General features: G+C 36.9%; 1 protein-coding gene across 1 annotated transcript in view; it reads left to right on the top strand.

Annotated features, from left to right (window-relative positions):
• Window positions 1-27,831, top strand: part of LOC120529518 (adenylate cyclase type 1-like) — a 557,890-nt gene that overhangs the window by 225,640 nt on the left and 304,419 nt on the right. Inside the window, exon 4 of the mRNA XM_039753390.1 lies at window positions 26,110-26,221. Coding sequence (XP_039609324.1) covers window positions 26,110-26,221 — 112 coding nt within the window. The remainder of the gene's footprint in view (window positions 1-26,109; window positions 26,222-27,831) is intronic.

The following is a 27,831-nucleotide window of genomic DNA, read 5'->3' as shown; positions in this document are numbered from 1 at the left end:
AAAAGTGATATGACACTATAGCTCCTTAATATGTTCATATATAATAACCTACATATTTATTTCAGTACTTTGTAGCTTAGCTCTAGCTAAGTTGTCAGTTTTTCTCAAAATTCCTTTTTGTTGAAAGAATTTGAATCCAATGCAGACTAAATCTTAATATAGTTGCAGGCCTTGAATTTCAGCAAAGGGTGGTGAGTATCACACATTTTATTTAAACATAAATGTAGGTGTTTTGAATCTTCCATGCTAGCCAGATATTAAACTGACTCAGCTCATAATGATGCTTTAAAATGGAAGCATGCGACCACACCGGTCTAATGAGACCACAACTAATGCATTAGCAGCAGCTCCAGCTCACAAAGGGGCTGCTAAAAGAAAATGAATTCATTGCTAAAGATGATCTAGCAAAACTGAATTTGTGTTGCTCATTAAGTTTGTGGAGACAACAGAGTGTTCCATCAGGATAAAAACCTAAATGTGATGAAACAGAGAGTGCACGTTTAGCACTTATTTGAATATTTGAGGAATGACAGGAATGCACTCTACAGCTGGAAGTTCTTTATATTAAATTGACATAAGTACTAGAATGGAAAAGGGCAGAGTGGTAGCACTGAGGCATGCTCTGGTGTCTGGAAGGTTGCCGGTTCACATCCTGTTACTGCCAAAAGGGACCTTACCCATTGAGCAAGGCCCTTAAGCTGAAAATTGCTCTGAGGTGCTGTACAATGGCTGACCTTGCACCCAGTGGTAATGTGAAAAGACAATTTCCCCTTGTGGATTAATTACAATACTATAGTCTTTGTCTGAGGAAGGCTGTTAATGAAAAGCATCTGCAATATTGATTAGCCACAGTGTAAAATGGAAGGTACCAATTTAGGTGCTGTGGAGGGCGGCTGGGTCCCATGCCCGGCCGGGATGCCCCTTCTACATGTGTCCCGGGGGAGCAACCATGGGCGTCTCATTACCTCCCCGGGGGCGCTTGGTGGCAGCCTCCCTGGCTGACGATGGTGCCTCAGTTTCCCACAGGGCTCCATGGGAGATGGAGTTCTCCACAGCCCTGTTGGTATCTGGGGTTGCCGCCAGGGGGAGCTGCATGGGTCCCTGAGCCAACCTGGACAATTATACAGCCCCTCCCGGAAGTGCAATCGGAAACAGGTGATCAAGCACCTGGAGCGCTTCCGGGTAGACTTTAAAAAGGGCCAGCAACCACCACTCCAGGCCAGAATCGGGAGGAAGAGGACGAGGTTGCCTGGGAGGAGTGGTGGTTCGAAACGGGAGTGTTATTGTGATTTGCTGAAAGTGCTTTGGGACTGTGTTGTGGCTGGGGGGTTCACAGGGAAGACATGGTGATGAAAAATAAAAGTCTTTTTGTTTTTTACTCGTGCCTCAGAATGAGTCTGTGGGGTGCTATACAGTGTCCAATTCACAGTGCTTACTAAGATTAAGTTTACGTGTAAGTTTATGAGAGAATTTAGTATAATGTACAGTACAGTATACTCTTTTTCTTTGCCTCTTACATTTTCTCTCACTCTTTGTTTTTACATTCTTTTCTTACATGTCACATAAATATTTGCCGGTTATTTAAATAATTGTACTCATTCAAACTTTCTACTGTATATATAAAGAAATATTTAATAAATACTGCTTTACTAAAACCTGTCATATATACTTTAACACCTCCTACACTAAGTTACATAATATTATGTGAATTCAGGCCAGTGCCAGTGTATAAGGGCTTAACTGCGTGTTTGTTTGTTGTTTAAGCAATCTGAGTCATTTTAACATTCTGTGACTAGGATTCACAACTGTTGGTTAGAGCTGTTGGTATGTAGTGATGAAGGGTTGTATTTATAACTTAAATGAACAGATTTTATTCCATTATTGTTGTTTCTTCTTAAAGTATTCCGTCCCTTTAGACCTCAGTTGTTTCCTGCTATTTAACTTAAGCCTCTTAGTCTGTAAAAGCTGCCAAGTATAACCTTAATCATATTCAAGTTCATTTGTTCTCAGCTTTATGGCTGTGTTTTTTTATTTCTACTGCCAAAGTCTAATATCAGAGCAACAAATTATATAAGGATCAAGTAGGCTTGTAACAACATGCTGCCTGCTTAGTCCAAATTTAACTTAATAAAAACTTCTTAAAAACTTGCTTCATCTTTATTAACCACAAATGTGTGATTCTGACTATTACAGAGCTTATTAGGTGTTGTTCATAACACAAATATGGCCTAACAATGTATCTTGATACTCTTAAAACAAAACATTAATCAAATGTTGGCTCAGTATGTTACCATTAAAATTCAATTGGCTGCTTTTAGTGTAGCTCAGTACATTACTGTAATAAATGATTTCATTAAAATGGGGACAATGAAAGAATGCTAAAATGCCACATTTGTATTTGTTAAAATATTTGGTCAAGAGTTATAGTAAATATGCAGTAGACAAGAGTTTTATAAGCTATGTCCTCAAATGAGTAGCACATAAAGTCATAACTGCCATCCATTTTCTCTCGACACTGTTGAGATGTCTTTAGGCCATTGATTGACCTTAAAACAAGTAGTACTATTTGAACTTATTCCTCTTCAGGTATTAATTAGTTCCATGTATCCTCAGTCCATAGTACAACTTGACACTTTTTGTTGAGTAAATGAGGTCATCACCAGGTAGGTGATAGAGATTTTCTTTTACACATTTGTGGATCAGAATAGCAGTAATCCCAATGTTGCTGGAATGCCCAGTATGATTTGAGCTTGCATGGGTGGTGATTATAGAGATTTACTGGGTTGGTAAATTGAATCCTGCCACTCAATCAGAGCCCCACTACCAAACAATATTTTGCTTGTTGAGAAAGTGTATTTATTTTATCATCACTTTAATCCTATGGATATTTACAGACTTAATAAGTGTCTAAGTGGGAGTTTTGGAATGGTCAACAACAGCAATCACATTTTGCTGTTATATCTTTGCTTCTTCACATGCAGGTTCAGTTTAGCATGACTGAGCTGACATCATAGGGCTACCAAGTCAAGAAGATGCTTATTTGTTGGTGTTCTGTCAGAGTAAATAATAAGTAGTAAAGAAATATATGTCGACCATAAACAAGAGATGAGAAAGGTTGAACCTGGCCGGGGTCAAAATGAATATAATAACCGCCTAAACACCAAAGTCCAATAATTCAACTAAAAGTCAAAGTTGAAAAACCACAGAAAATCTTGACTTCCTAAGAATATATGATACTATTTAAACACATAAGGTAATCTGGTATTCTGCAGATAGCGTGTAGCAATCTAAATTACCAATGGCCTGATAAGGTCTTTTGATGATAAGATGCCAACAATGTGGTGCACAAAATGGCAGTAAAAACAAAACAGAAATTTTTTCTGTTAAACAGCAAAAAAAAAGAAATTAATTACACATTACAAATGTAAGACAAATCAAAAGAATATGTACAAAACTCTGCATGTAAAAAGTACAAAACCATAATTTGATATAAAAAAATAAGATTTTCCTTTTCTTTTAACTTTTCAAGAGCTAATTTCTCTATTTGCTCAAAAGATGACAGCATTTTTAAGTCCAAATACCATGAATTTGAACTGGAAAAAGCCTTCAGGGTTGACAATGACTATTTTCTCTTAACCGCCTTCTTACATTTACATCTGCCAATCCGTGCTTTAAAGATCCAGGGGAATCCCCAACTTAAAGACATTGGGCATTCATTGTTTTGGCATCAGGGCTTGATAATGTTTTGAACTATGAAATAGGAGAAGGTCATTTCCAAAAACAATTTCTTATATACTGCTTTATGAACTGATACTTCATAAAATGTTTACACTTCATGCATCTTCAGTTAAGTTTTTTTTTTTTTGTACTCTACGCCTCTGCTCACTAGTTTAGCAATGGCTCCTAATTATCTCTTTTGAAGCTTTAGCTACTAAAGACATTCATCTGTCTGCAACTGCACTGTACCTTTTCCTGTGTGTTTTTTAATAATTTATTATGGATTTTAATTCATTTGGAGTGAGATTGGCTGACTCCAGCAAAATCCTGCTCTTAAGGATGTACTCAAGGTCATTTAATTCTTTATTGGCATGAAAATAGCATGTAAGTTTGGAATAGCCTATGACCTGTTATGTTACAATTATGAAGAAAACACGCTAAATGTCTCTGTTTTTCTAACCTGTCAAAAAGCATTTAGTTTTCATAAGGAAATTGAAACTTTTAAAGAATGTGAAATTTTCAAGGCACTGAATACTATGTGGCATCATAAATTTGAAAAAAAAAAATCAAAACGTAAACTTTCTTTAAAAAACTGAAACAGCTAATAAGTTTTTTTTTCAGAAGAATCTATAAACCTGTGTAATGATTCACAAATAGTGTAAATTATTTTGCCAGTAAATTATTTGTTATTAAGCAGCTCAATGTTCACATCAATGTTTTCTTAAGAAACTAAGTGAAAAAGAATATAATGTATTTATTATGAAAATTTAGCTTAGATAAATTTAAATGGAAGTGTGTAATAATCTTTAGCCTAGATTTATATGTAATAGTTTAAATTTGCATTGTCAAAAGTAAATGAATAACTAATACATATTATGTCTTAAGAAATATTTGTCTCTGATAGTCCTCCACTAGTGACATTGTTTTGTATTGGTAGACCTCTGTATTACTCTTCTTTCCCCTTTTGTATTCTTTATTGCATAGACTTTATCAGAATGCCTCAAATCCCATAGACTTAGCCACTGTTTATGACATTGCACTTTATAACTTCTCCCTACCTTCCCTTCTACATCTTATTTCAGGCAATTAAGTAGAGTAAAAAATTTAAATAATGTATTTTATTCATAAAATAATAACAATAAACAAAGTACATGTGAATATTGGCAACCGTACAACCTGATAAATGCTAGATGTATAGTTTGAGGTGGTACACAGACTTGCAGTTACTTAAATGTCTCTAGTTAAGTCATCATTTCTAGTCAGCTTTCTTCAGGAGAAGGATTCATGTCTCAATATGGCTGCCAAGTGGTGCTTTTCTCAGTGTGTTGTCTTTCTGGCCTTGGTGTGAGAGAGAGAAAGTGAGGGGTAAAGTGACCAAATGTATAGATTCTCTGTTCAAATTCTTACACCAGTAGGTTGTTGTGGTGCCGAATAGCCTCTGATTCTAAACCAATCCCAAACAGCAAACTTTAAACCAGTAGAATTCTGGTACAACTCACCCCACTTGCTTTAATTATGGCTTTGTGGATGGCTTTTAGGCTCTCTGTCTAAACACAGTCACTCTTGCCAAGCTGGTCAGATACTGTATCCCCCATTTTCTGCCTCACTCCGCACTGTCTTGTGCAATGTGGCCGGAGAGAGCTTAAACAACTCGGCACATCCACATAAAAAACGACAAGGGGTGAGCGAGCTATCTTGAAGGCTTTTACTGGACGTACTTCATTTTAAACTGAAATATATACAAAAGAAACATACAGGCATTTACAGGTGTACAATCAAAGACAATAAAGAATGATTTACAAAGCAATACATAGCAGACAGTGTACATTAAACAATAAAGCTTTAAAAAACACTTACAAGGCGAGTGATTTCCACGGTTGGATCAAGACGAAGAGTAGCGCGTAGACAGAGGTTCAAATTGTTGCGTACCACAACTAACCAGACACAGGGGTTTATATACCCTAAGGACACGTTTTGGATGTGACCGAAACAAGAGATAAAAGGGGGCCTATGTGAGACACATGGGGTGTATTGTATTCAAATGTTTATTATGGGATTTACATGCTTTACATGAGTTTCATAGACTTTTATAATACCACTGTGAGTGTGGGACGTGACTGACTGGTGTGTTAATAAATGACAAGATAAAGGGGGAGCACAGTTCAACAAATAACAGTCTCAACTAACAAGATGTGGGGCAGAACACTCCCCATCTAATATAATAACATTATATCACTAAACAGTACATAGAGACAAAAATTGTGTTAACTTAGAACTTATCCATTTTCTAGTAGAAAATTTTTTGTGATATGTCTGATAGAGTTTCTGGAGATGCCATGGAAGGCAGTCTTAACTTCTATCTTTTGTTCTGTACCATCGCTGCTAGGGAATACCAAGGTGACAAATCCCATAGGCCATTTATTGCGTGATAGTGGACGCTTCTTCAACAGCACAATGTCTCCTATTCGTATATTTATGGATCAACAAGTCCATTTGCACCTGCTCTGCAAAGCGGAAAGGTATTTAAGTCTCCAGCATGTCCAGAATTCATTTGCCAAGGCTTGCACTTGTCTCCACTGGCTTTTAAAGAGACCATTCTCTGTGAAACCACCAGGAAGTGCAGATAGCCTGATCCGTGGCAACATGGAGTCAAAAGTTGTCCTCAGCACATCATTATGCTTCATCAAGGGGCCAATGGTATTGGCTTCCTGCCGTAAGTCACCCTTTCTCTCAAGCAAAGGTGGTTGTAGCAAGGCGTGAAAAGTGAAGGTCGCCCATTTTCCAGCACACTTGTTTTGAAAGTACAAACTGCCAGCTTGTGAGCATTTCCGAGGCAAACTTTGCCTACAAGAACCCAAACTAGGTCAAGTTTTTGAGCAAAGGGTGCACTTTGTGCACTCTGATGATGTCTTTTGCAAGCAGTATCAGAATATGGGCATTAGTATACAATTCTGGGATGTGGCCTGCCACAGACTGTAAGTGAGGGTGGCGACGTGCTGACTCTGGTGTTAGTATTTCAGAGCGAGTGTTCAAAATCTTGTTGCATTCGATAAGTGGAGGCAGGGCTATACTTACTCCTCCATTCACAGCCTCTGTTTGGAAGCCAACTGCTTTCCTGACAATTGCGTCCATAATTCCAGCACAGGTCCGTAGAAAATTTGTGAATGGGCTTCTCTTTAGAGGAGAGGTCTTGATGTGATGATCAAGCAGTCCTGCTTGGTGGGGCAGTCTTGGATAAATGGCACATGATGACTGTGATGACACTCTTTGGACATCTTCACTTCTCCTGCCTGCACCTGTGTACAAAATGGGTTGTCACCTGAGATGCGTGAAGGACTCTTCATCATGACGTCCTGTTGTGCTGCAGGGGATGTTTCCACTTCTTTGCGTGTAGGTGTGTTAGGCTGAGAGGTGACAGCATCAAGTGTGAGCCATTCCATCTAGTCCTGTAAATACTCTGCTGTCCTTCACTCATGTGCTGATTGTGATGATGCTCTCTGGACATCTTCACTTTCTCCTGCCTGCACCTCTGTAGAAAATGGGTGGTCACCTGTGATGCGTGAAGGACTCCTCAGCATGATGCCCTGTTGTGCTGCAGGTGATTTTTCCACTTCTTTGTGAGTAGGTGAGTTAGGCTGAGAGGTAACAGCGTCAAGTGTGAGCCATACCGTCTGCTTCTGTAAATACTCTGCTGTCCTTTCCTCATGTGCTGACAGTGATGACACTCTTTGGACATCTTCACTTTCTCCAGCCTGCACCATTGTAGAAAATGGGTGGTCACCTGAGATGCGTGAAGGACTCCTCAGCATGACATCCTGTTGTGCTGCAGGTGATGTTTCCATTTCTTTGCGTGTAGGTGTGTTAGGCTGAGAGGTGACAGCGTCAAGTGTCACATAGCCTGATGTCCATCTGTTAACTTGAAATGAGTATCGGCGGCTGCGAATCTTATGATTTAGTTGATTGGTCGCAGCTGCTAATATTTCAGCTTCAGCAGCAGCTTCTTTTTCGGACTGAAGAGCCTCTAGTGCTGCCTCCAGTGCAAGTCTCTCTGCCTCCATTCTTGCTCATTCTCTTTTAATCGCAAGCTCTTTCATTGTGCAGGATGCGCGTACATGCGCACCTTCAGCCAACGCACGAGCTTTGGCTGCGGAACTTTTTGCTGAGGTGTTGGAATAGCGTGTGTGTCTTGAATTGGCCACAGAAGCAGCGTCAGTTTTGCATACCTTCTCCATGTCTGCAACAGTGGAGTTTGGAATGTATAAGTTGAACTGAGTGCTTTTGTAGCGAGCTACACAAAAAGAAGACTGCCGATTTCAGGCTATTCAGGAGAGGCAAAGTAAATAAAGTTGAAACGCTTAAGGTAATCAGATCGCAATTCGGCTTCTCTGTGAACTGATTTTCTCGTTGTTTACGGCCACGAGAAACGCCAATTTATATTGGAAAAAACAGCATGAACAGCACTTACTGCGCTTCAACCTGTGAGTAGGCGGAGTCTTTGATTTAAAAGATGCCGTGGAGATGTTGCACTCCGATTGCGGTGTGAATACTATCTTTCAGCGAAGTTGCCCAGAGATCCTCCCTTTGATCCCTGACACGGACATCCCTTTACTTAGTAGGTGAGGAGCAATGTTCTGCGGTTCCGTCCCGCGCCGTGGAATTGCCCTTTTTCTAAGTTGCTGTAGGATCTTTCTTTGATCCGCGTGGCCAGAACGTTCCTTAACTTAGCTGTCTTAACGATCCTCTTGCAGTCTGTCCCTCAACGTGGATTCACCTTTTTACTTTTCTGCCTCACTCCGCACTGTCTTGTGCAATGCGGCCGCAGAGAGCTTAAACAACTCGTGACATCCACATAAAAAACGACAAGGGGTGAGGGAGCTATCTTGAAGGCTTTTACTGGACATACTTCGTTGTAAACTGAAATATATACAAAAGAAACATACAAGCATTTACAGGTGTAAAATCAAAGACAATAAAGAATGATTTACAAAGCAACACATAGTGTACATTAAACAATAAAGCTTTAAAAGACACTTACAAGGCGAGTGATTTCCACGGTTGGATCAAGACAAAGAGAAGCCCGTAGACAAAGGTTCAAATTTCTGCGTACCACAACTAACCAGACACAGGGGTTTATATACCCTAAGGATACATTTTGGATGTGACCAAAACAAGAGATAAAGGGGTGCCTATGTGAGATAGATGGGGTGTATTGTATTCAAATGTTTATTATGGGACTTGCGTGCTTTACGTGAGTTTCATAGACTTTTATAGTACCACTGTGAGTGTGGGACGTGACTGACTGGTGTGCTAATAAATGACAAGATGAAGGGGGAGCACAGTTCAACAAATAACAGTCTCAACTAACAAGATGTGGGGCAGAACACCCCACACTGCCTTTTCACACCTGCACCTAAGACCATTAGATAAACTGCAGGGACTGAGAGTATACTCTGCAGAGAATCACTTCTCAACCCGGTTTGAAGCACTCCCCCCTAACCCTGCCATAAAATTCACATCCACAGTCCTAAAATCACAGGGGGGTTGGTTATGTAGATATAAAAGCATTGCTGTTCTCATCAATGAAATCCTGAAATACTAACATTACTTGCTTTGCCTGACTCAAAAATATAAAAACATACAAAATATTTATCAGCTTATATACAAAATTTAATGCCACAACAGACATGAAAGAAAAGAAACATTTCTTTAAGAAAAATCAGAAACACATGGTTTACTCTTGCACAACAGCATACTGCTTCTAGTGTTACCACTGTGTAAAATGAAACATTTTCATATTAAACAGATAGTGAAATGTGCCACCAAAATATTAATATTTACTATTGCCTATGCTCTGAAATGACAGATGTGTTCAATAGCATCTGATTATAAGAATCAACTATGGGGGCAGAGTAACAATCTGAAATTACAGGACTGAGTGGAGACAGGGTGTTGGATTCATGTTTCACTCTGTGAAGTGTTGTGGAGGTATTTTGAATGAAAAGTATAATTCAGATTTATTGTTTTTACATGAAGAGTCATTTCTTAATGATACCACACACCATGTGAATGCATTGATATTTATTCAGACATTCAAGGAAAATATTCTCCTGTTTTTATTGGGTGACGTTTTTGTCTTAGAAGCTATTTATTTTTACTGTGCAGCTACCTGTAAGAGATTTCAGTCATGTTTTATAAGTAGTTTATACCGCGGTAGCACAGCATAATTCAGATAGGCATAAGTAAGGACAAAAAAATTCACAACAGATTTTCTCTAGCTTAGTATACATGAGGGCCAACTGGATATTAAATTGTTTGGAAAAAGAAATGCAATTAGAATATTCATATAGTAAATATTTAAATCATATAAGTTTATCTGTTTACCCGAAGAAGTGCCAGTTTTGTAATGCTCTAGTAATAAGCAATACTAAATATTTTTTTCTGCCATTTATTATAAAGGTAGCAAGTTGTTAACACTCCCTGTTTGTAATTAGATTTGTGATCAATTAACTTTCTAAACTTTCTTATGAAAATAATTCATTCAGTTCATTTTTGTATTGCGATCTTCACTGAGCGTGGGCTCATAGCACGGCAATAAGTTTACAGGAAAAATGTAATTACAACTTTACAGTTGACTAATTATGTAATTACAAAATCACATTTACTGTAGGTAGAGATTAGGTTAAACAGACAATAACACAAAGCATTCCAAACTGACTAACATATACAAACTAACCATGCCAGTCCATTAATATTATTGTTGAACGATGGTCAGTTGATAATGGATTAAAGGAATTCAAAAACTGCAATCAGCAGCATTTCTGGAAAAATAAATCAGTTATAACAGACAAAATCAGACAATGTCACAGTCCTGGCTAAAGTAGAGTGTCTTCAGCCCAGAATTATGACTAATAAGTAGAGATACAAATATGCATAGTGAATCAGCAGCTCTAATCAGGGGATTCTTGACTAAAGCAGTGTGTCTTCAGCTCAGATTTAAAAACTGAGACCAAAGGGGCATCTTTTCTATAAAGCGACAGATCATTCCATAGTTTTTGGAATGTGTATACCTTAAAGCTCCGCCTCACACTATTATTTTATTAATCATTGGAATATTTAGTAGCCAAGCATTTTAAGATCTTAATGCTTACTCATGTTTGTAAGTAATGATAAATTTGGATAGGTAAGCAAGGTATTTTCCATTTCATCTATCACCCCAGTCCACAAGGCAATGATGAATGAGGATTTAAGTGCTCAGCTTAACCTAAAGTCAATGTAAAGACTTTAGAACTGGAGTTATGTACTTTCTTGTACTTGTAAAGATTCTTGCATCAGAATTTTGAAATAAATGAAAGCAGCATTAGACTCTTCTAAACAGCTGTTAATTTAAAAGATTCCTTTACACCAGGGGTTACCAATCTTTGTCCTTGAGTGTCTTGGTTGCAGCAAGTTTTTGTTTGAATCAGTTTCTTAATCTGGTTGTTCATTGAAGTTCGCTCTGTCTGCTGTCCTAGGAGTTAATAGTATTATGATTTTTACTTTCGAAATTCATAAAGATGTTCACTACGGCCAGTGTACTTCGTCTCTCAATTTTTATTTTTTGAGTTTTACTTGATTTTGATTTTCTTGCTTTATTATTCTTCTTTATTATTGGTCTTATTAACCAGAATACAAGTAATAGCCATAAACAGCATATGTGACAACAGCTAACCAGTTAAATTGGTGTTATTTTTCACTTGTATATGTGCTTATCAAGTATTAATAAGGTATTAAAAAAGTTGAGTCTTTGGTGGGTTCTAATCCCACCCAGTCCACTTTGTTAATTTTTTCCAGAAAAGCAAAATACTGTATATTATGAAAGGAACTACAGTCACAGCAGAATGTCAATAGGTACATGATAAACCTAGTTAAATGGTTTGTTTAATAAAACAAAAGGACTGATTTCTAGTTTAAAAAGTGGTTGGAACCAAAAGCCTGCAGTCACTGTGGGCTTGCAGTTACAACTCAAAATTGGCCAGAAATTGCTGAGGAGAGAGAGAGAGAGAAAGGTGCATCTCTGGCCACACAAAATCACCTTCATGCATCCCTCTGGGTGTTGCTATCTTTAAAAGGTAACATACAGTAAGGTCCATAAGTATTTGGACATTGATATATAAACAAATCAATCATTATGTGATCGAAATGTAGACTTTCAGCTTTAATTTAAGGGGTTTACCAAAAATATCTTATGAGCCATTTAGGAATGACAACCGTTTTTCTGCAAAGCCCTCCATTCCCAGGGGCTCCAAAAGTATATGGGCATTTGACAGACAAGTTGTTCCATACTCAGGTGGAGCAGTTCTCTCATTGTTTCATTAACTATTAAGCAGGTAAAGGTCTGGAACTGATTCCGAGTGTGGAATTTACATTTGGAAGCTGTCACTCTGAACTCTCAATATGAGTTTGAAAGAGCTGTCCATGCAACTAAAAACAATTCATCATTAGGCTGAGAAAACAAAACAAACCCTTCAGAGAGACAGCAGAAACACAAGGAGTGGTCACATCAACCATTTGGTACATTCTTAAAAACAAGGAACACACTGGTGAACTCAGCAACACCAGGTCTAGAAAACCACAGAAGACAGCTGTGCTGGATGATTGAATAATTTTGTACTTGGTGACGAATAACCCCTACACAACATTTAGCCAAACCAAGAACACTCTCCAGGATGTATATCTATTATTAAGTGAAGATTTCTTGAAAGTAAAGACAGAGGATTTATCACAAGGCCCCAACCTCAAGCATAGGAAAGACAGATTAGACTTTGCCAGAAAACATTTTTTAAAAGCCTGGCCAGTTCTGGAACATTTTTCTTTGGGCAAAGGGGACTAAGATCAGTTTATACCAGAAAGTTGGAAAGACAAGGCTATGGAGAAGAGAAGAAATGGCTCTTGATCTGATGAATACCAATCATCCGTGAATCATGGTGGAGGCAGTTTTATGACATGATCATGCATGGCTGTAAATGAAAGTCAGTCACTAGTTTTTATCGATGATATGACTGCTGGCAGAAGTAGCAGGATGAATTCTGAAGTCTATAGGGGTATAGTGTCTCCTCATATTCAGCCAAATGCAGCAAAACTGATAGAACAAAGCTTCAATGTACAGATGTACAATGAGCCAAAACATACTGCAAAAGGAAACCAAATGTTTTTCAGTTCAAAATAGTGGAATGTTCTTCAAAGTCCAAGTCAATGAACTGATCTCAACTCAACTGGACATGTTTTTCATTTGCTGAAGACAAAACTCATGTCAGAAAGTCCAATGAACAAGCAGCATCTGCAGTAAAGGCCTGGCCAAATATCACTAGGGTGGAAACCCAGCAGTTTGAGATAGACAAGGCTTCCAGGCATCAGGCAGTCATTAACTGTAAAGGATTTTCAACCAAATATTGAAAATGATCATTATATTTATGATTATATTAGTTTGTCCAAATACTTTTGAGCCCTTGAAAATTGTGGGGGGCGTATATAAAAGTATCTATTAAACAGATCATACAATATTTTTGTTAAACCCCTTCAATTAAAGCCAAAAGTCTATATTTCAATCACATCTTGATTGCTTTGTTTCATATCCATTGCAATGGTGTATAAAGCCAAAATTTATGAAAAATGTGTCAATGTCCTAATACTTATGGACCTGACTGTAGCTGTTGTCAGGACTGACAGCTACCTGAGCGTATTTTTATTCAATCTTGTTTGAATTTTTCTAATGTATTTTACATTTTTTTTTCTTACTACTTATCTGACTGTAGGTCATTTGTTTTTTCTCAAGGCTGGTGTTTTATGAAGTCATTGGATGTGTTCATTTCATCATTACTGTTTTTGTGACATTTGCATTATCTTGTTGTTGGTAAGGAAAACTACCAGATTCTTGGCTGATGTAATTTTAACAGTTGCACTTTTATATAATTTTTTCTGTTTGTACGAGTGAATATTACTTTTAGGATTAAATTTATTTTTTATATGTTCTTCTGCTTCTTCATTCTGTTTTTCTCTGTTCTGTCTTTTTTCTTTTCTGTTGTGTGGTGTCTTATTTGGTTATTTAAATCTCTTTATTTCTAGCACACAGTCATGTTTGACCACATAGTAACATGTCAGCAAGGGAATCCTTACTAATTCATCCATCAGGCTAGGGTAAGGGCCTCTCAGAAATTCTGTATTTGGCAAAAATGCTGTTCTTAATATTTGCTCCCTGTCAAAGATGCCTTCATGACACACATAATATACATGCAGTTTTTAAATGATGGTTTTTATTATTTAGGGAGGAAAAAAAATCCAAACCTACATGGCCCCATGTGAAAAAGTAATTGCCCCCTGAACCTAATAACTGGTTGGGCCACCCTTAGCAGCAATAACTGCAATCAAGTGTTTGCGATAACTTGCAATGAGTCTTTTACAGCACTCTGGAGGAATTTTGGCCCACTCATCTTTGCAGAATTGTTGTAATTAAGCTTTATTTGAGGGTTTTCTAGCATGAACCACCTTTTTAAGGTCATGCCATAGCATCTCAATTGGATTCAGGTCAGGAGTTTGACTAGGCCACTCCAAAGTCTTCATTTTGTTTTTCTTCAGCCATTCAGAGGTGGATTTGCTGGTGTGTTTTGGGTCATTGTCCCGTTGCAGCACCCACGATCGCTTCAGCTTGAGTTGACAAACAGATGGCCGGACATTCTCCTTCAGGATGTTTTGGTAGACAGTAGAATTCATGGTTCCATCTATCACAGCAAGCCTTCCAGGTCCTGAAGCAGCAAACAACCCCAGACCATCACACTACCACCACCATATTTTACTGTTGGTATGATGTTCTTTTTCTGAAATGCTGTGTTCCTTTTACGCCAGATGTAACGGGACATTTGCCTTCCAAAAGGTTCAACTTTTGTCTCATCAGTCCACAGGGTATTTTCCCAAAAGTCTTGGCAATCATTGAGATGTTTCTTAGCAAAATTGAGACAAGCCCTAATGTTCTTTTTGCTTAACAGTGGTTTGCATCTTGGAAATCTGCCATGCAGGCCATTTTTGCCCAGTCTCTTTCTTATGGTGGAGTCATGAACACTGACCTTAATTGAGGCAAGTGAGGCCTGCAGTTCTTTAGACGTTGTCCTGGAGTCTTTTGTGACCTCTCGGATGAGTCGTCTCTGCGTTCTTGGGGTAATTTTGGTCGGCCGGCCACTCCTGGGAAGGTTCACCACTGTTCCATGTTTTTGCCATTTGTGGATAATGGCTCTCACTGTGGTTCGCTGGAGTCCCAAAGCTTTAGAAATGGCTTTATAACCTTTACCAGACTGATAGATCTCAATTACTTCTGTTCTCATTTGTTCCTGAATTTCTTTGGATCTTGGCATGATGTCTAGCTTTTGAGGTGCTTTTGGTCTACTTCTCTGTGTTAGGCAGCTCCTATTTAAGTGATTTCTTGATTGAAACAGGTGTGGCAGTAATCAGGCCTGGGGGTGGCTACGGAAATTGAACTCGGGTGTGATACACCACAGTTAGGTTATTTTTTAACAAGGGGCAATTACTTTTTCACACAGGGCCATGTAGGTTTGGATTTTTTTCTCCTAAATAATAAAACCATCATTTAAAAACTGCATTTTGTGTTTACTTGTGTTATATTTGACTAATGGTTAAATGTGTTTGATGATCAGAAACATTTTGTGTGACAAACATGCAAAAGAATAAGAAATCAGGAAGGGGGCAAATAGTTTTTCACACCACTGTAGAATGTGCCAACATTGCTTGCACCACCAGCAAAGACCAATACTTTGTTTAATGCCAGAGATCTTAGATATGTGCCTTTTTCCCCTTCCTGGTCGTGTGAAAGGTAATATTTTAAACATGGAGCTAGATGGAGAGCTTTGGGTCATGCTACAACTGAATACATGCAATACATGCTTACTGTTGACAGAGAGAGCTGGTACAGTATGGATGTATGCATATATTTGTCAGGTTTTTGAATATTGGTCATGTCAGGTTGAATTGCTTAGCAATGGCAGTGTCTTGTCCCTTTGGTTTTCACCATTCATGGTTCTATAAAGAATGACCTGAAAGTGAGCAGGTGGCCACAATACTAAAGATAACAAAGGAGTTTGTTAACTTAGTTCTAATAAATGTATACATTTGTTTCTAACCTCTTTTTATCTTTAAATCAACATTGTCATTAGAATCATATTTTTTCAGGTTACTTGGTGCATCCAACTTTCCTTTAACTTTTCTAATGGCTTCTGAATTTCTGTGTTCATAAAATTTAATAATCTTGTAATCTTTTGCAAATAGCAATTTGATGGTTTTAATATGATTCAGGATGTGGCTGGTTTCAGTCGGCTGGATTTTCTAAGTACAATCCACCATTAAAGCAGCATGATTACACCAATATTCCCTAGTTTTAAAAAATAAGATTCTGCCTGCTCTGGGGTCCTTCAGTTTAGTAGTCAAGTCCGTGTTACTCCAGGCATGAAGGTCTTCCCCAGAAGCAATAATATGAACATATATCTAATTATCTTTCTCACATTATAATACTGTAGTACAATTTAAGCTCTGTTACACTGTAAATTACTTTACTATATTATTGCAGGTCATAACACTCCCTAACAGTTTTCTTTTTATTTTTATTGATGAATGTTTTGAAACTGGAAGACTAACTGTAGAGTGGGTACCTTTTCTGATTGTAATCTTAAAATATTTTCTTATTCCATTGATTAAAATCATAAATAATCTGATAGTTACAACAATACTCATTTGTCAGAATATATATTTCTTACAAATTGCAATAACTCTCTTGTAGTAATATTTATCTCAAACAAAGTTAAATATTATTAAAGATATGGAATTAATAGTAATTTTCAAGTATCTAGGAAGTGAAAACACTGACTTTTGCAAACTATTATAAAATATTTTTGTTAATACTGTACAGCATGTACTGCTTTGATTCAGAATTTATAAACAGCATTTACTTTTCAATGATTTGTTTTTACCGTTGTCTCTAGTTTTGTATATCATACTTTATTCTGAAATCATGTTCGTTCAAATGAAAGCTAAATTGCTAGTATTTGGATGTTTGGCTTTCAGTCTGAAGCAGAGAATCAGTAAAACTGAATACTTACTGTGTGTGTTAAGTAAAAGAGCTACTGAATAGTATTCTATTGAGACTAAATGTTTAATATTGTTGAATGATGGCACTTCAGTACACTTACAAGTAATTCGTGAATTCAGTTTTGAGCTTTATTTTCAACTGAAGTACCACTTACATTAATATCCTAGTTGACTGAATTCTAACAATTTAGAGAATTCCCTCTTCAGTTGAAAACTGATCTTGCAGAAAAAAAGATTTTAGCACTCTTATTATGTCAGGTCAGGTGTGGAAGAACATAATTCCCAAAGTCCTTTTTAGTTGAGCTCTTGATGTGAAATACTGTGAAAGAAATAAAATATTATTTTTATTACACTACCAGAAAACTTCACTGTGTATAAAAATGTTGAGAAAATGGCAATAAGTGAAAAAATAGGCAGATTACATTTGTTTACTAAATTATATTGTATATTTATATGAAATTATACTGCTTGAGGAAAGAAATAGGTAAAGGATTGACATTATGTGGATCATGTTTTATGTAAATTAGTCTAAATTAATGCAAACATGTTTTGAAACTCCAACTTGATTTTTTTGGGGTGAAGTTTTTTGTAATAATTATATTCTCATATATGGTGTAGCTGAAGAACATTTTAAACACAGATATCAATTTTACATTTCAGAGCTATACAGCTAAGCAATGCAGTAGATAATAAAGTATTTTAGTGCTTCCAGATACAAAAGTATGCATGAATGTATCCTGATATACATTGTACAGAAGGGGTTTCACTGTTTAAATAACTTACTTCTCAGTGAAACAGATGCACAATGTAATAAAACACATAGAAACTACATTATATAATGCTCATTTTCTCTTCATTGTGTATTGTATATTGTGATTACATTTCACTATAGAAAAGCTGAAAGACATTCATTGTATATAAAAACCCATGAACTTGAATGTTTGCTGTTTTTTTCCAAGCTGAGAACTGGAAAGAAATTTACTTTACCTTCATGGCCAGTGTAAGACTCATTATTCTGCCTAGTATCATTTAATAAATATTTGCACTGTCTAGGGGCAGGACATTTACTTGTTGGTTAAATTATCACGCCAGGTTTCTTTGATTATTCTAAGGCTATAGAACAGCTTGTTCACTGAGCTGTGTACCCTTAAAATAAAAAGTCAATGCACATGAAATAATTAAAAACCTAACCTACCTATAGCCAAAATTCATTTGATCTTTTTTTCAGTTAATCTGCAGTAATTTTCCCCTTTTAAAGGTGCATATTTTTCCTAAAGGCAGCAACCACATAGAGCAAGATTTAAAAAACAAATTATTTTTTTAGTATTTCCTCTTAGAATGATGTAGCTGAAGAAATAAATTTAAGATATATTATTAGAAACTTTATTGTTTCATTTTTGGTTTCTGTTTTAGTTTATTCAGTGTCAGATATGTAATTGTCAATGCTTTCTAATGTTATAATAATTGGACGTTCCAATTTTTTTTTTCTTAGTACAAAAATGTCATTTACATTGTAAAATAAAACTGTATGTGCAATATTACATAAATAAGGTTGTGTATGTAAATAACACTTTGTAAGCCTCAGCATATTAACAGTGCACTGCACACTGAAGGCACTTCCTTTGTTCTGTTTGAGATACTGTTTGTGTTTTCACTGTCAGAAAACCTTGTTTCAGTTTTATTTGAAAAGGTCAGAGTGCTTTGGCAAACTATTTTCCTTCAGTTTTTTATCTGCCGTTTTTGTCAGTAGAAATAGTTTTTTTTTTTTGTCTGAAAAGATTAAGTTTGACTTCTTTTGATGGCAAGTAATTAAGTGTTTTTAAAGAAAAAAAAACACAATTTATTATTACTGTTAAACAACTGTTATTCATACATTTCTATGTATTATATACTTCAGATGTAAAGAACAAAAGAGTTTCAAAAGTATTAATTCCATATGACATATTTTAGTTTGGATGGCAATACAACACAACTGTTATTAATTGTGTTTTGTAACTCTAGGCACCTAAGTTTGAACCTAAGTAATTCACCATTTTCACTGACTTTTACAGGCTCTCCCTGAGTCTCTGTGGGTTTTCTCTGTGTGATCTGGTCTCTTTCCACATCCCAAAGACATGAATATTGGGATACACTGATTTGGTTCTTTATGAGTTTGTTTATGATACACTCGATGATGACCTTTAGTCTGTTCTTAGATAGTCCCTATCTTGTGCTCAATACTAATAGGATAACCTTTAGGTTTCTTTCAGTGTGTAATAGTTCATATTAAATGTTTCAGGTCAGAATGCAATGTTTTTAACTGTTCCTTCTTACATCTGTGAATTGGTGAAAGTTACTTTCCTTTAAATATATACAGGGAATGTATAATATTTTTTATTGTGTCTTCTATTTTTCTATTCATTTTGTAAAGCACTTTGAGCTACATTTTTTTTTGTATGAATATGTGCTATATAAATAAATGTTGATTGATTGATTGATTGATAATGAACACATGAACAACTTTTGACTTGATTATTTTATTATATGTTTTGCATACTGCTTTGTAATAATTTTGATCATCCACTGATAACTAAACTCGCTTGTTTTATTTTGTAAACTAACACCATGGTTACATTAGTAGTTCAAGAGAGGCTTTGACTTGGCTGTTTACTGCTGCTTGAGTAAAACAGCTATTGTATTTTTGACTTGTTTTCTTGTATACAAATCAATCTTCTACCATCTAGAGGTAATGTAGCCTCTTATTTCATATACATTGTTATTGGTAACTTAATCATTCAGTTAATACCTAATACTTTGAAATGCTGACAGAGAGGTTTATGTTCTACTAGCTACACTACCTGTCGAAGGTGGGTAATAGAATAATTTTAAAATATTTACTATCTTTTGCCCTACATGCACTTTCAGCTAATTTTTTGTGTATCCGTGTAAGAGTGAACGTTTTTTTCACCGACACTTCCTCTCATGAGCATGTTACAGTCTTCACAGGCTGTCATTATTTTTGAGGTGGCTTTCTCATATCCTGTCCGCTTTTATACTTGCAGTCTTTGAAGGTGACTTTCCACATGCCTCCCATGCTGTTTCTTCTCCTTGTGTGAGTCACACTCGCATTTCCTCTTTTGTCATGTCGTTAAAGCCAAACTGTCCAATCAGATTGCTCAGAGGGACTGGACAAACAGACATTAGTGCTTTATTATTTAGTAGATTATATATAGTGTATGACGGGCGGCTATGGCCTTTACCTGGCCAGAACAGCAACTGAATGGTAGGACCTGGGGAGAGAGCATTGGTGAGGCAATACCTCCCCTGGCACACTAGAGGGCAGCCCTCCTGGGCAGCTGTGGCACTGCGGAATCTTGCAGGGCACGCTAGGAGCTGGAGTTTGGCACAGCCCTGTTGGGTTCTGTGGGGGTCACCAGGGTGAGCTGCAGAGCCCTTTAGTGGACTTCTACCACACCTTGGAGTGATTCCAGATAATTTTGATGAGCCACCTGGAACACTCCCAGAACCTGAATAAAAGGAGCCACCTCACTGCATTCACAGAGCCAGAGTCAGGAGGAGGTGGATGAAGCTTATTTGAGAGGAAGTGGAGGTGGAAGGATGGAATGAGAGAAAAGAGAAAAAGAGTAAAGCACTTTGAATTCTGCTTAAGATACTGTGCTGTAGGGGGAGAGAAAACACTCCCCCAACTGCAAATAAAGCATGTGTGTTGGATTAGAACTTGTGTCTGTCTGTCTGTGTTGGGTTAGGGTGGCTGTATGCGACCTGGAGGCCCACATTATATATATTCTTACATTCTTTTGACAACAGATCAAAAGTGAGCAGAAAAACAGCTATTTGTTATTAAAGCACTGTAGTCAATATAACAATGTAAATTCCTTAAATGTAATGCCTAAATAATGTTCAAAAACATTTGAAAAATCCAGGATATCATGTTGATAACATCCATCTAATTTAGTTTCTTGTTTTCTCTGTCAACTGAACAGCTTTGGCTCCACCCAGAATTCCAAATGCACAAGTTGCTTGTCATTAGTTAGTGGCTAGATTGTCAAATTTGCAAAATGCAGACCTTCATTAAAGCACATACATACACAAGGATAACAGGAAGACTACAATCTTTAAAAAAAATGAGTGCCTAACTTAGCCATTAGTAATCAGGAGTTTATAATGGTTATCACATGAGGTCAAGTTCCCTCTTCTCCATGCTCAACTCTAAGAATCTGTCTATGCTTAGAACATTCTTCCTTTCGCAAGTTTATCTATTTCTGTCAGCACACGACTATTTATAGCTCGTTATAGGTTCACTTTTCAGGACCTGAATTACAGTACATCCAAGGTCACATCATTCTTTTAAATGTGGCCCTCAGGCAATAGTACCTTATTTTGGCTCATCAGAAGAATTACTGCAAGGAGAATGTTATGCTTATATACAGGAGGAAAGTATCTGAGAAATAAAAAAATGTTGTACAGTACACTGCATGATACTCCGTAGCACAGTATTACATTACCCTCTAAAATTTTGCAGAGGTCAGGATTCCCAGTTACTGCAACCTACAAAATCCTCACAGTTTAAGAATCTATTCCTTTTTTTTTTTTTCAAAAAAACAAACAAAAACTTCCTTATTATGTGTGGAGTGTAGTTATTAGTTTCAGTAAGTATTTGGCTACATATACTGTATATGGTTTAATGTTTTTTCTTGAATATTTGAGTATTACAGTTAGAAAGTACATTATCTTTAAATGGATTAATACGTAAACATTTATAAGATATTTGAAATAAATCTTCAAGGTATTCACTGTAGGAAGCACTTGTACTCTGGGTAAAACTGATTGCTAGTGTAGCAGTGCCTCAGTCATTTAGTTTAAGAGCTCTTGTTGAGGGCTCCTCTCAGCAAATTACTGTTATAAATAGAGTTATCATTTAAGCTTGGAACATTTGTGTGCATTTTATTGCACCATTTAAATTATTATTATGATTTTAATTTTGCTAGTTTTTATTTTTGTGATGCCCTTTTGTTTATGGTTTTCATGATAATGACCATATTGTTCACAGCAACATCATCTGTTGCTTTTCAAATGACTGCTTGTCAGTGCTAACTAAATGTGACATCAAACACACTTTTTAAGAAAGTGTTGTATATTAATTCTCCGGTGGGCTGGCGCCCTGCCTGGGGTTTGTTTCCTGCCTTACGCCCTGTATTGGCTCCAGCAGACCCTTGTGACCCTGTAGTTAGGATGTAGCGGGTTGGATAATGGATGGATGGTCGGATGTATATTAATTTGCATCCACGTTTTCTGGTTAAATAAAATAATAAACTTTGTAGACAGAAAAATGATTTGGTGTTAGTTATAGTCAGAATCTTTTTGCAATTTCTTTCAGTCTGAGATTTTTAACTTCTTCATTTATGTATTCAACTATTTCCTATTGATCCTCTAGCATCTGGTTTATCCCTGTTTACAGACCATTACTATCTAGCTCCCCTAGGCTTTGGTTTTTCATCTGCTGGTTTCATTTTTCAGTTTTTTGGTCTTTAACCAGTTACATGAGATGTCCATTCAGGCAGGACACCGAGATATTTTAAAGTCATTAGCTGCAATAAACACATGAGTCAATCAAAAGAAATAATGGTATTTTTTACATACCCAAGGGTGTCTTCTTTCAAATAAATCAAAACTTTAAATATATAAAGTTTCCATGCTGTCTGCTCTTTTTCATTACCGTAGATCCCGGAATACAGGCTGACCCGGTATATTAGCGGAACCCCTTCTCCAAGCAAAATTTTCTAAATTTCGTTAAAAGTGTCTCTTCGGGTATATTTATAATGTTTATCGGCGAGAATTTGAGACTGCCAACATTTTTGATATATAATATAATGTGCATAATTTACCAAAACACCAATAATTTTTCTAATGTACTAACCAAAAGTTATAAAAAGTACCTAGCCTACTTCGATTAAGCTAGGAGCATGGCGGCACGCATGGTCGCAGCGGCTCAGGGCTCTCTTTTCAGTGCACTTTTTTGTTGTTTTTGTACTTTTTTTTTGTCCTTGTTTGTGCACGATCGGTTCGGCGAACATCTGCTACACCATTCAGAACCTTATAGACATTGGTGTCCAGAGCCAGACATCTGTTTCGAGTGTTTTTCATCACATGCACAACATCCCAGACAACATAGCGAGACCAGCGGGCTCTCCATGGATTGTTGTCGGGTCTAGGAAACGACACAAACGGAGGAGGGAAAGAAAGCAGAAGCGGGGCCGCAGATCCAGCGTTATGCTAAAGCTAAAAAACAACCATACAAGCCCTATACAGAACTTTTTTCTGCACTGAAGAAGCTGCTTTTAATCTCATTGTAGATGCGTATAGTGACAATAAAAGGCATTCTATTCTAGAAAGAATTTCATACTGTACTCACCATTTAATTTGGCATCTTTGGGCTGCAGGAAGGGAAGAGATATTTCCACACAATGTCCATCTTCGTTTCAATTGCGATCACTTTCTTTTACCTTCTCTTCCTTCCTTAGCAATTATGTGTCTTGCTTGCATGGTCTTAATGAATTATATATATAAGTAAATCACTGCAATGACGGAAATTACATACACAAACACATGTATCTTGGCTCCGACTGACGCTACTAACGATCTCGGTTGTTTGTTTACAATCGCGCAAGCGGATACACGTGACCACATCCGTTTCGTAACGCAAGATGTTGGTCGTAAATCAAAACAAAAAATTTCACTTTAAACTTCCCGATAATTTATTATAAATTTTATTAATAAAATCAACAACTAAAACACTTTTTTGAATAAATTCTTTATTTAATTTAAAGTACCGGCATGCAAAGTTACTTCTTCATCTGAAAGATGGCTCTGTGGTTTCGTCATTATTTACTTCCATATTCATCGGCAAAACCGGCATTGCGCTGGAATCTTGAATCTGAAACGATACTCGTTGTATAAACTGACCCCCAAACTCCAAGCCAAAAATCTAGGACAAATTCTCGGCTTATATAAGGGATCTACGGTATTACAATATGTGATTTGCATACATATACCCAGAGGCAAGTAGCACATCACACAACTGAGTTAATCTGCTTTTATCAAACATCCCTCCTACATCGAGTCACATACAATATAAGGCTCATTAGCATTGGATAGCTGTGGTTCAGAACATTCTAATGATGTTTAGTTATCTATGATTGATTATTTGTACTACCCGTCACAGCTGTGTGTAAACGGCAACATATATATATTATGTATGTAACAGCTCATCTTTACGCACTGTTACGTATCATTAAGAACAAAGCTTGAGTCAGATTCTAGCAAAGTTTTGACTTTATTGACAACGACATGTTTGATGAAGGACTCATGGCTGCACTTGATTTTTATGTACTGTTCATTATGACTTTGCAGTGTCACGGAATGCAGTTTTACAGTTCAAGCATCATGGGTTCAATTACCATATCTGGAGGCTGTCTGCTGCACGTTCATCCTGTGTATGTTTTCTGAGCTGTGCCCTTTTAATTTCAACATAGAGTACAGAAAATGTTTCTTAGTGCACTGATGAGTAATTGTTATGCTGTTTCACGTGAGGAACCCCCGCACCCAATTGAATGTCACTGTATCAGTCCACTCATGTCACTGTGTCACAAGTATATGACAACAAAAAATAAACTAGTTACAGCTAGTGACTTGTTCACGATATGATTACCCCCAACCCCCTCATCCACTGAAAATAGCACCGTTTTTTCTTTTTTGTGTTTTATTTACTTTGTATTGTTGTAAACAAAGGTTTTTAATTGCATACTTTCTTTTAAAAATCTGAAGTCTTATACTTGCTACTCTTCAGCCATTTTCAGCTCCTTTATTACATAAACATAGTTATAGCCATTTATTTTTCGGTATGGAATTTAGGCACAGTAATCCCACAAGTTATTCCAATACAGGGTCACATGGGTATGGAGTCTTTCCCTGTAGCATTGGGTGCAAGACAGGAATGATTCCTGGACAGGGCACAACTCCGTTTTCACCTATTGGCTGGTAAATCAAACACAGCATTAGAAAAATAGCAACTGGAACGACTGATTCTTTGATCAAGAAAATTTTTAACTTCAGCCAATTTAACATGCTAGTCATATTATATGAAAAGCAGAAGATATCCCAAGAAATAAAACAGTGCAACTCTTGAGCATCCAAAGAGGACTTAGAAGCGTATAAAAAACTTTGAAAATGCAATAAACAGTTGTGACAAAAGAAGAACACAAATAGGCAGATAAAGATTTGGGGGGCCTCCCTGTATATTTGTTGTGAATCTCAAATTTAAATCACGCTCAAAATAAATCATAATAGACATTTGACAGTCACACAATTGGTTCCCGGAAATTCTACGGAGACATAAGAGGAAATACAGCTGACAGGAAGTGAAAGGAAATAGATGTGAGGTTGATTGAAGGATCCGAAGATGACATCAGAAGTGGGTGGGCAGTGGTGAAGTCATCGGAATGAGACAGAAGTGAGGTAAGCCCGTGGAGCCGGAAGGAGAGTCTTCAGTAAGGATGTGGTGTTGTTTTCCAGTTTATTTTTCTGCTAATGAAAGAGAGAAAGCATTTGTGCTCTGTTCCAGACCCTTATTCTGTGTTCTTTCACACCCAATCGAGCCCTTTGGCTGTCCCCTATTTGCATGTGTGTAACACAGTCTAAATCAGGTTTTTTTTTTTGACAAATGTTATAAATCACTTTTCTATCACTTTAAAAGACAAATGAAGTGAAGAATTGAGAAAAGATCACAAAAGCAAAAGGGGTCCATATCTTCCTGGTCCTCAAATATTTCCTATTCCCCTTCTTCCTTAATCTTTCTTTTTCCATTTTTTACGTTGTCTCTTTTAAAGCATTATTTTACAACATTTCAGTATGTTAAATGTATAACTTATATAGCAAATATTAGACCATGTAGTAGAACAGCAACTATCCATCCATCCATTTTCTAACCCGCTGAATCCGAACACTGGGTCACGGGGGTCTGTTGGAGCCAATCCCAGCCAACACAGGGCACAAGGCAGGAACCAATTCTGGGCAGGGTGCCAAACCACCACAGAGAACAGCAACTATCAATTTCCATTCTCCACTGACTCAGTACACAGTACTCAAATAGTAATTTGTGCAAGGAAATATTATTAAAAGTATGTTTTCTGTCCCAGAATTTGGAATTAAAAAAATATGAATAATGTGTTATTCATTGAATCTTTATGTTTTTTTTTTTTTTTCTTTCAGTATCCTGTTTGCTGATATTGTTGGATTTACAAGCTTGGCTTCACAATGCACTGCTCAAGAACTGGTTAAACTTTTAAACGAACTATTTGGAAAATTTGATGAATTAGCCACAGTAAGTAAAAGAAAGAGTTTAATTTACATTTTCAGTTTGTTTTTTAGTATCTGCTGTCTTTTTTCTGCAATATTTCTTTGTTGTTAAGTCAACTAAGAAACAAAAATAATGAAAATGAAATAACATGCTGATATCTAAGGGCGGCTCGGTAGAGCTGCTGCCTCACAGTAAAGTGGCTCAGGTTCACATTCTGCCCTCCTTGCATGGACTTTGCATGTTCTCCCTGTGTTTTCATGGGTTTGCTCCAGGTGCTCTGGTTTCCACTGTCCAAAGACATGCAAGTTAGGTGAATTGGAAAAGCCAAATTGGTCCTAGTGTGTGCTTGGTGTGTGTGTTTTTTTTGCTGTGCATAAGGTTTGCTGTCAAGGGTTTGTTCCTGCCTTGTGCCCAATGCTAGCTGGAATATTGTCCCACCACACCATACCCCACCCTGACCCTGTCTGGATTAAGCAGCTTAGAAAATGTCATGAGATGACATTTTGATACAGTATCTATAAACAATAATCGGATTTTGCAGAAATATATTTATCAAAATGTAAAACTGATAAACAAATTTTGAACACAGTTTAAAGTCACACAATATTTCTAAATTCATACCTTTTTTTAAATATTTATATAATACATTACAAAGACTAACATCATAATCAGAATTCAAATTATTGACCACAAGTGAATTTGAAAAAGCTAATACTTAACCTCCTTTGTTGTTAACCTGTCTCTCTTGGGCTCTGACTTCTATGTAAAGACAGTTAAACCTGAGTGTCCCTTAGTTTTACTTGCTGCCATCTAGTGGATGAAATAACATCATGCAACCAAATAATCATGACTATTTCTTTGTGTTTTGCCACTCTAGCTGATCAATATTCATAGGGGGGAAAGGGTCTTCAACCAAAACACGCAATGGTGTGTAAATGAAAACCTATCAAGGCAGTTTTTGAACAAACTGAAACCGAACCATTAGTTGTATTAAGCAATTATAATGACTGTGTGAATTGGTCATCAGAGGTTGACACGAATAGTGAAACTGAAGTATACTGTACTGTATGACTAAACTGCTGTGATATGTCTGATGAATTTGGTCACCTGATGTTGTAAGTAGATGAGTAGCAAAGAGCCAAAATGATTGTGATGAAACAGAAAGACAAGAAAGACATTAGCCACCAAGAACTGTTCACAATGTAGCAATTGTATATGTTTGAGTTAGGGGAAAGGTGGAAGTCACTAAGCCTTGCACTGTGGTAGCCTACAATAACACAATGGGCATGTCCATCATACAGATCAGGTACAGACATTCTTCCCTCTTATGTACAAGCAGATAAATATTATTTAAAAAATGCATAAAGAAACCCACTTCTGCTGTCCTGGTTGCAATTTTGAGTTGTACATTGGTGATTGTTTCCAAACATTTCACATGAAGGACATGTGCTAAATCTGCAACAGCACAGCAGTGGACACTAGACATACCTTTCCCATGTTTTTGTTACATGTACTAATATTTTTTTCTTTTTGAAAAGAATTCAATGTTAGGCAAGTGTTTCTGGGGATAAACATAACGCTAAGGATGCTACTTTGTGAGTACAGGGAAAAAACAGCCCACACGATTCTGGCCA

This window comes from Polypterus senegalus, chromosome 5 (assembly GCF_016835505.1).
Source record: "Polypterus senegalus isolate Bchr_013 chromosome 5, ASM1683550v1, whole genome shotgun sequence".
NCBI classification, from domain to species: domain Eukaryota; kingdom Metazoa; phylum Chordata; class Cladistia; order Polypteriformes; family Polypteridae; genus Polypterus; species Polypterus senegalus.
Note: the sequence above shows the minus strand (reverse complement) of the source record. Positions and strands in the feature narration are given on the sequence as shown.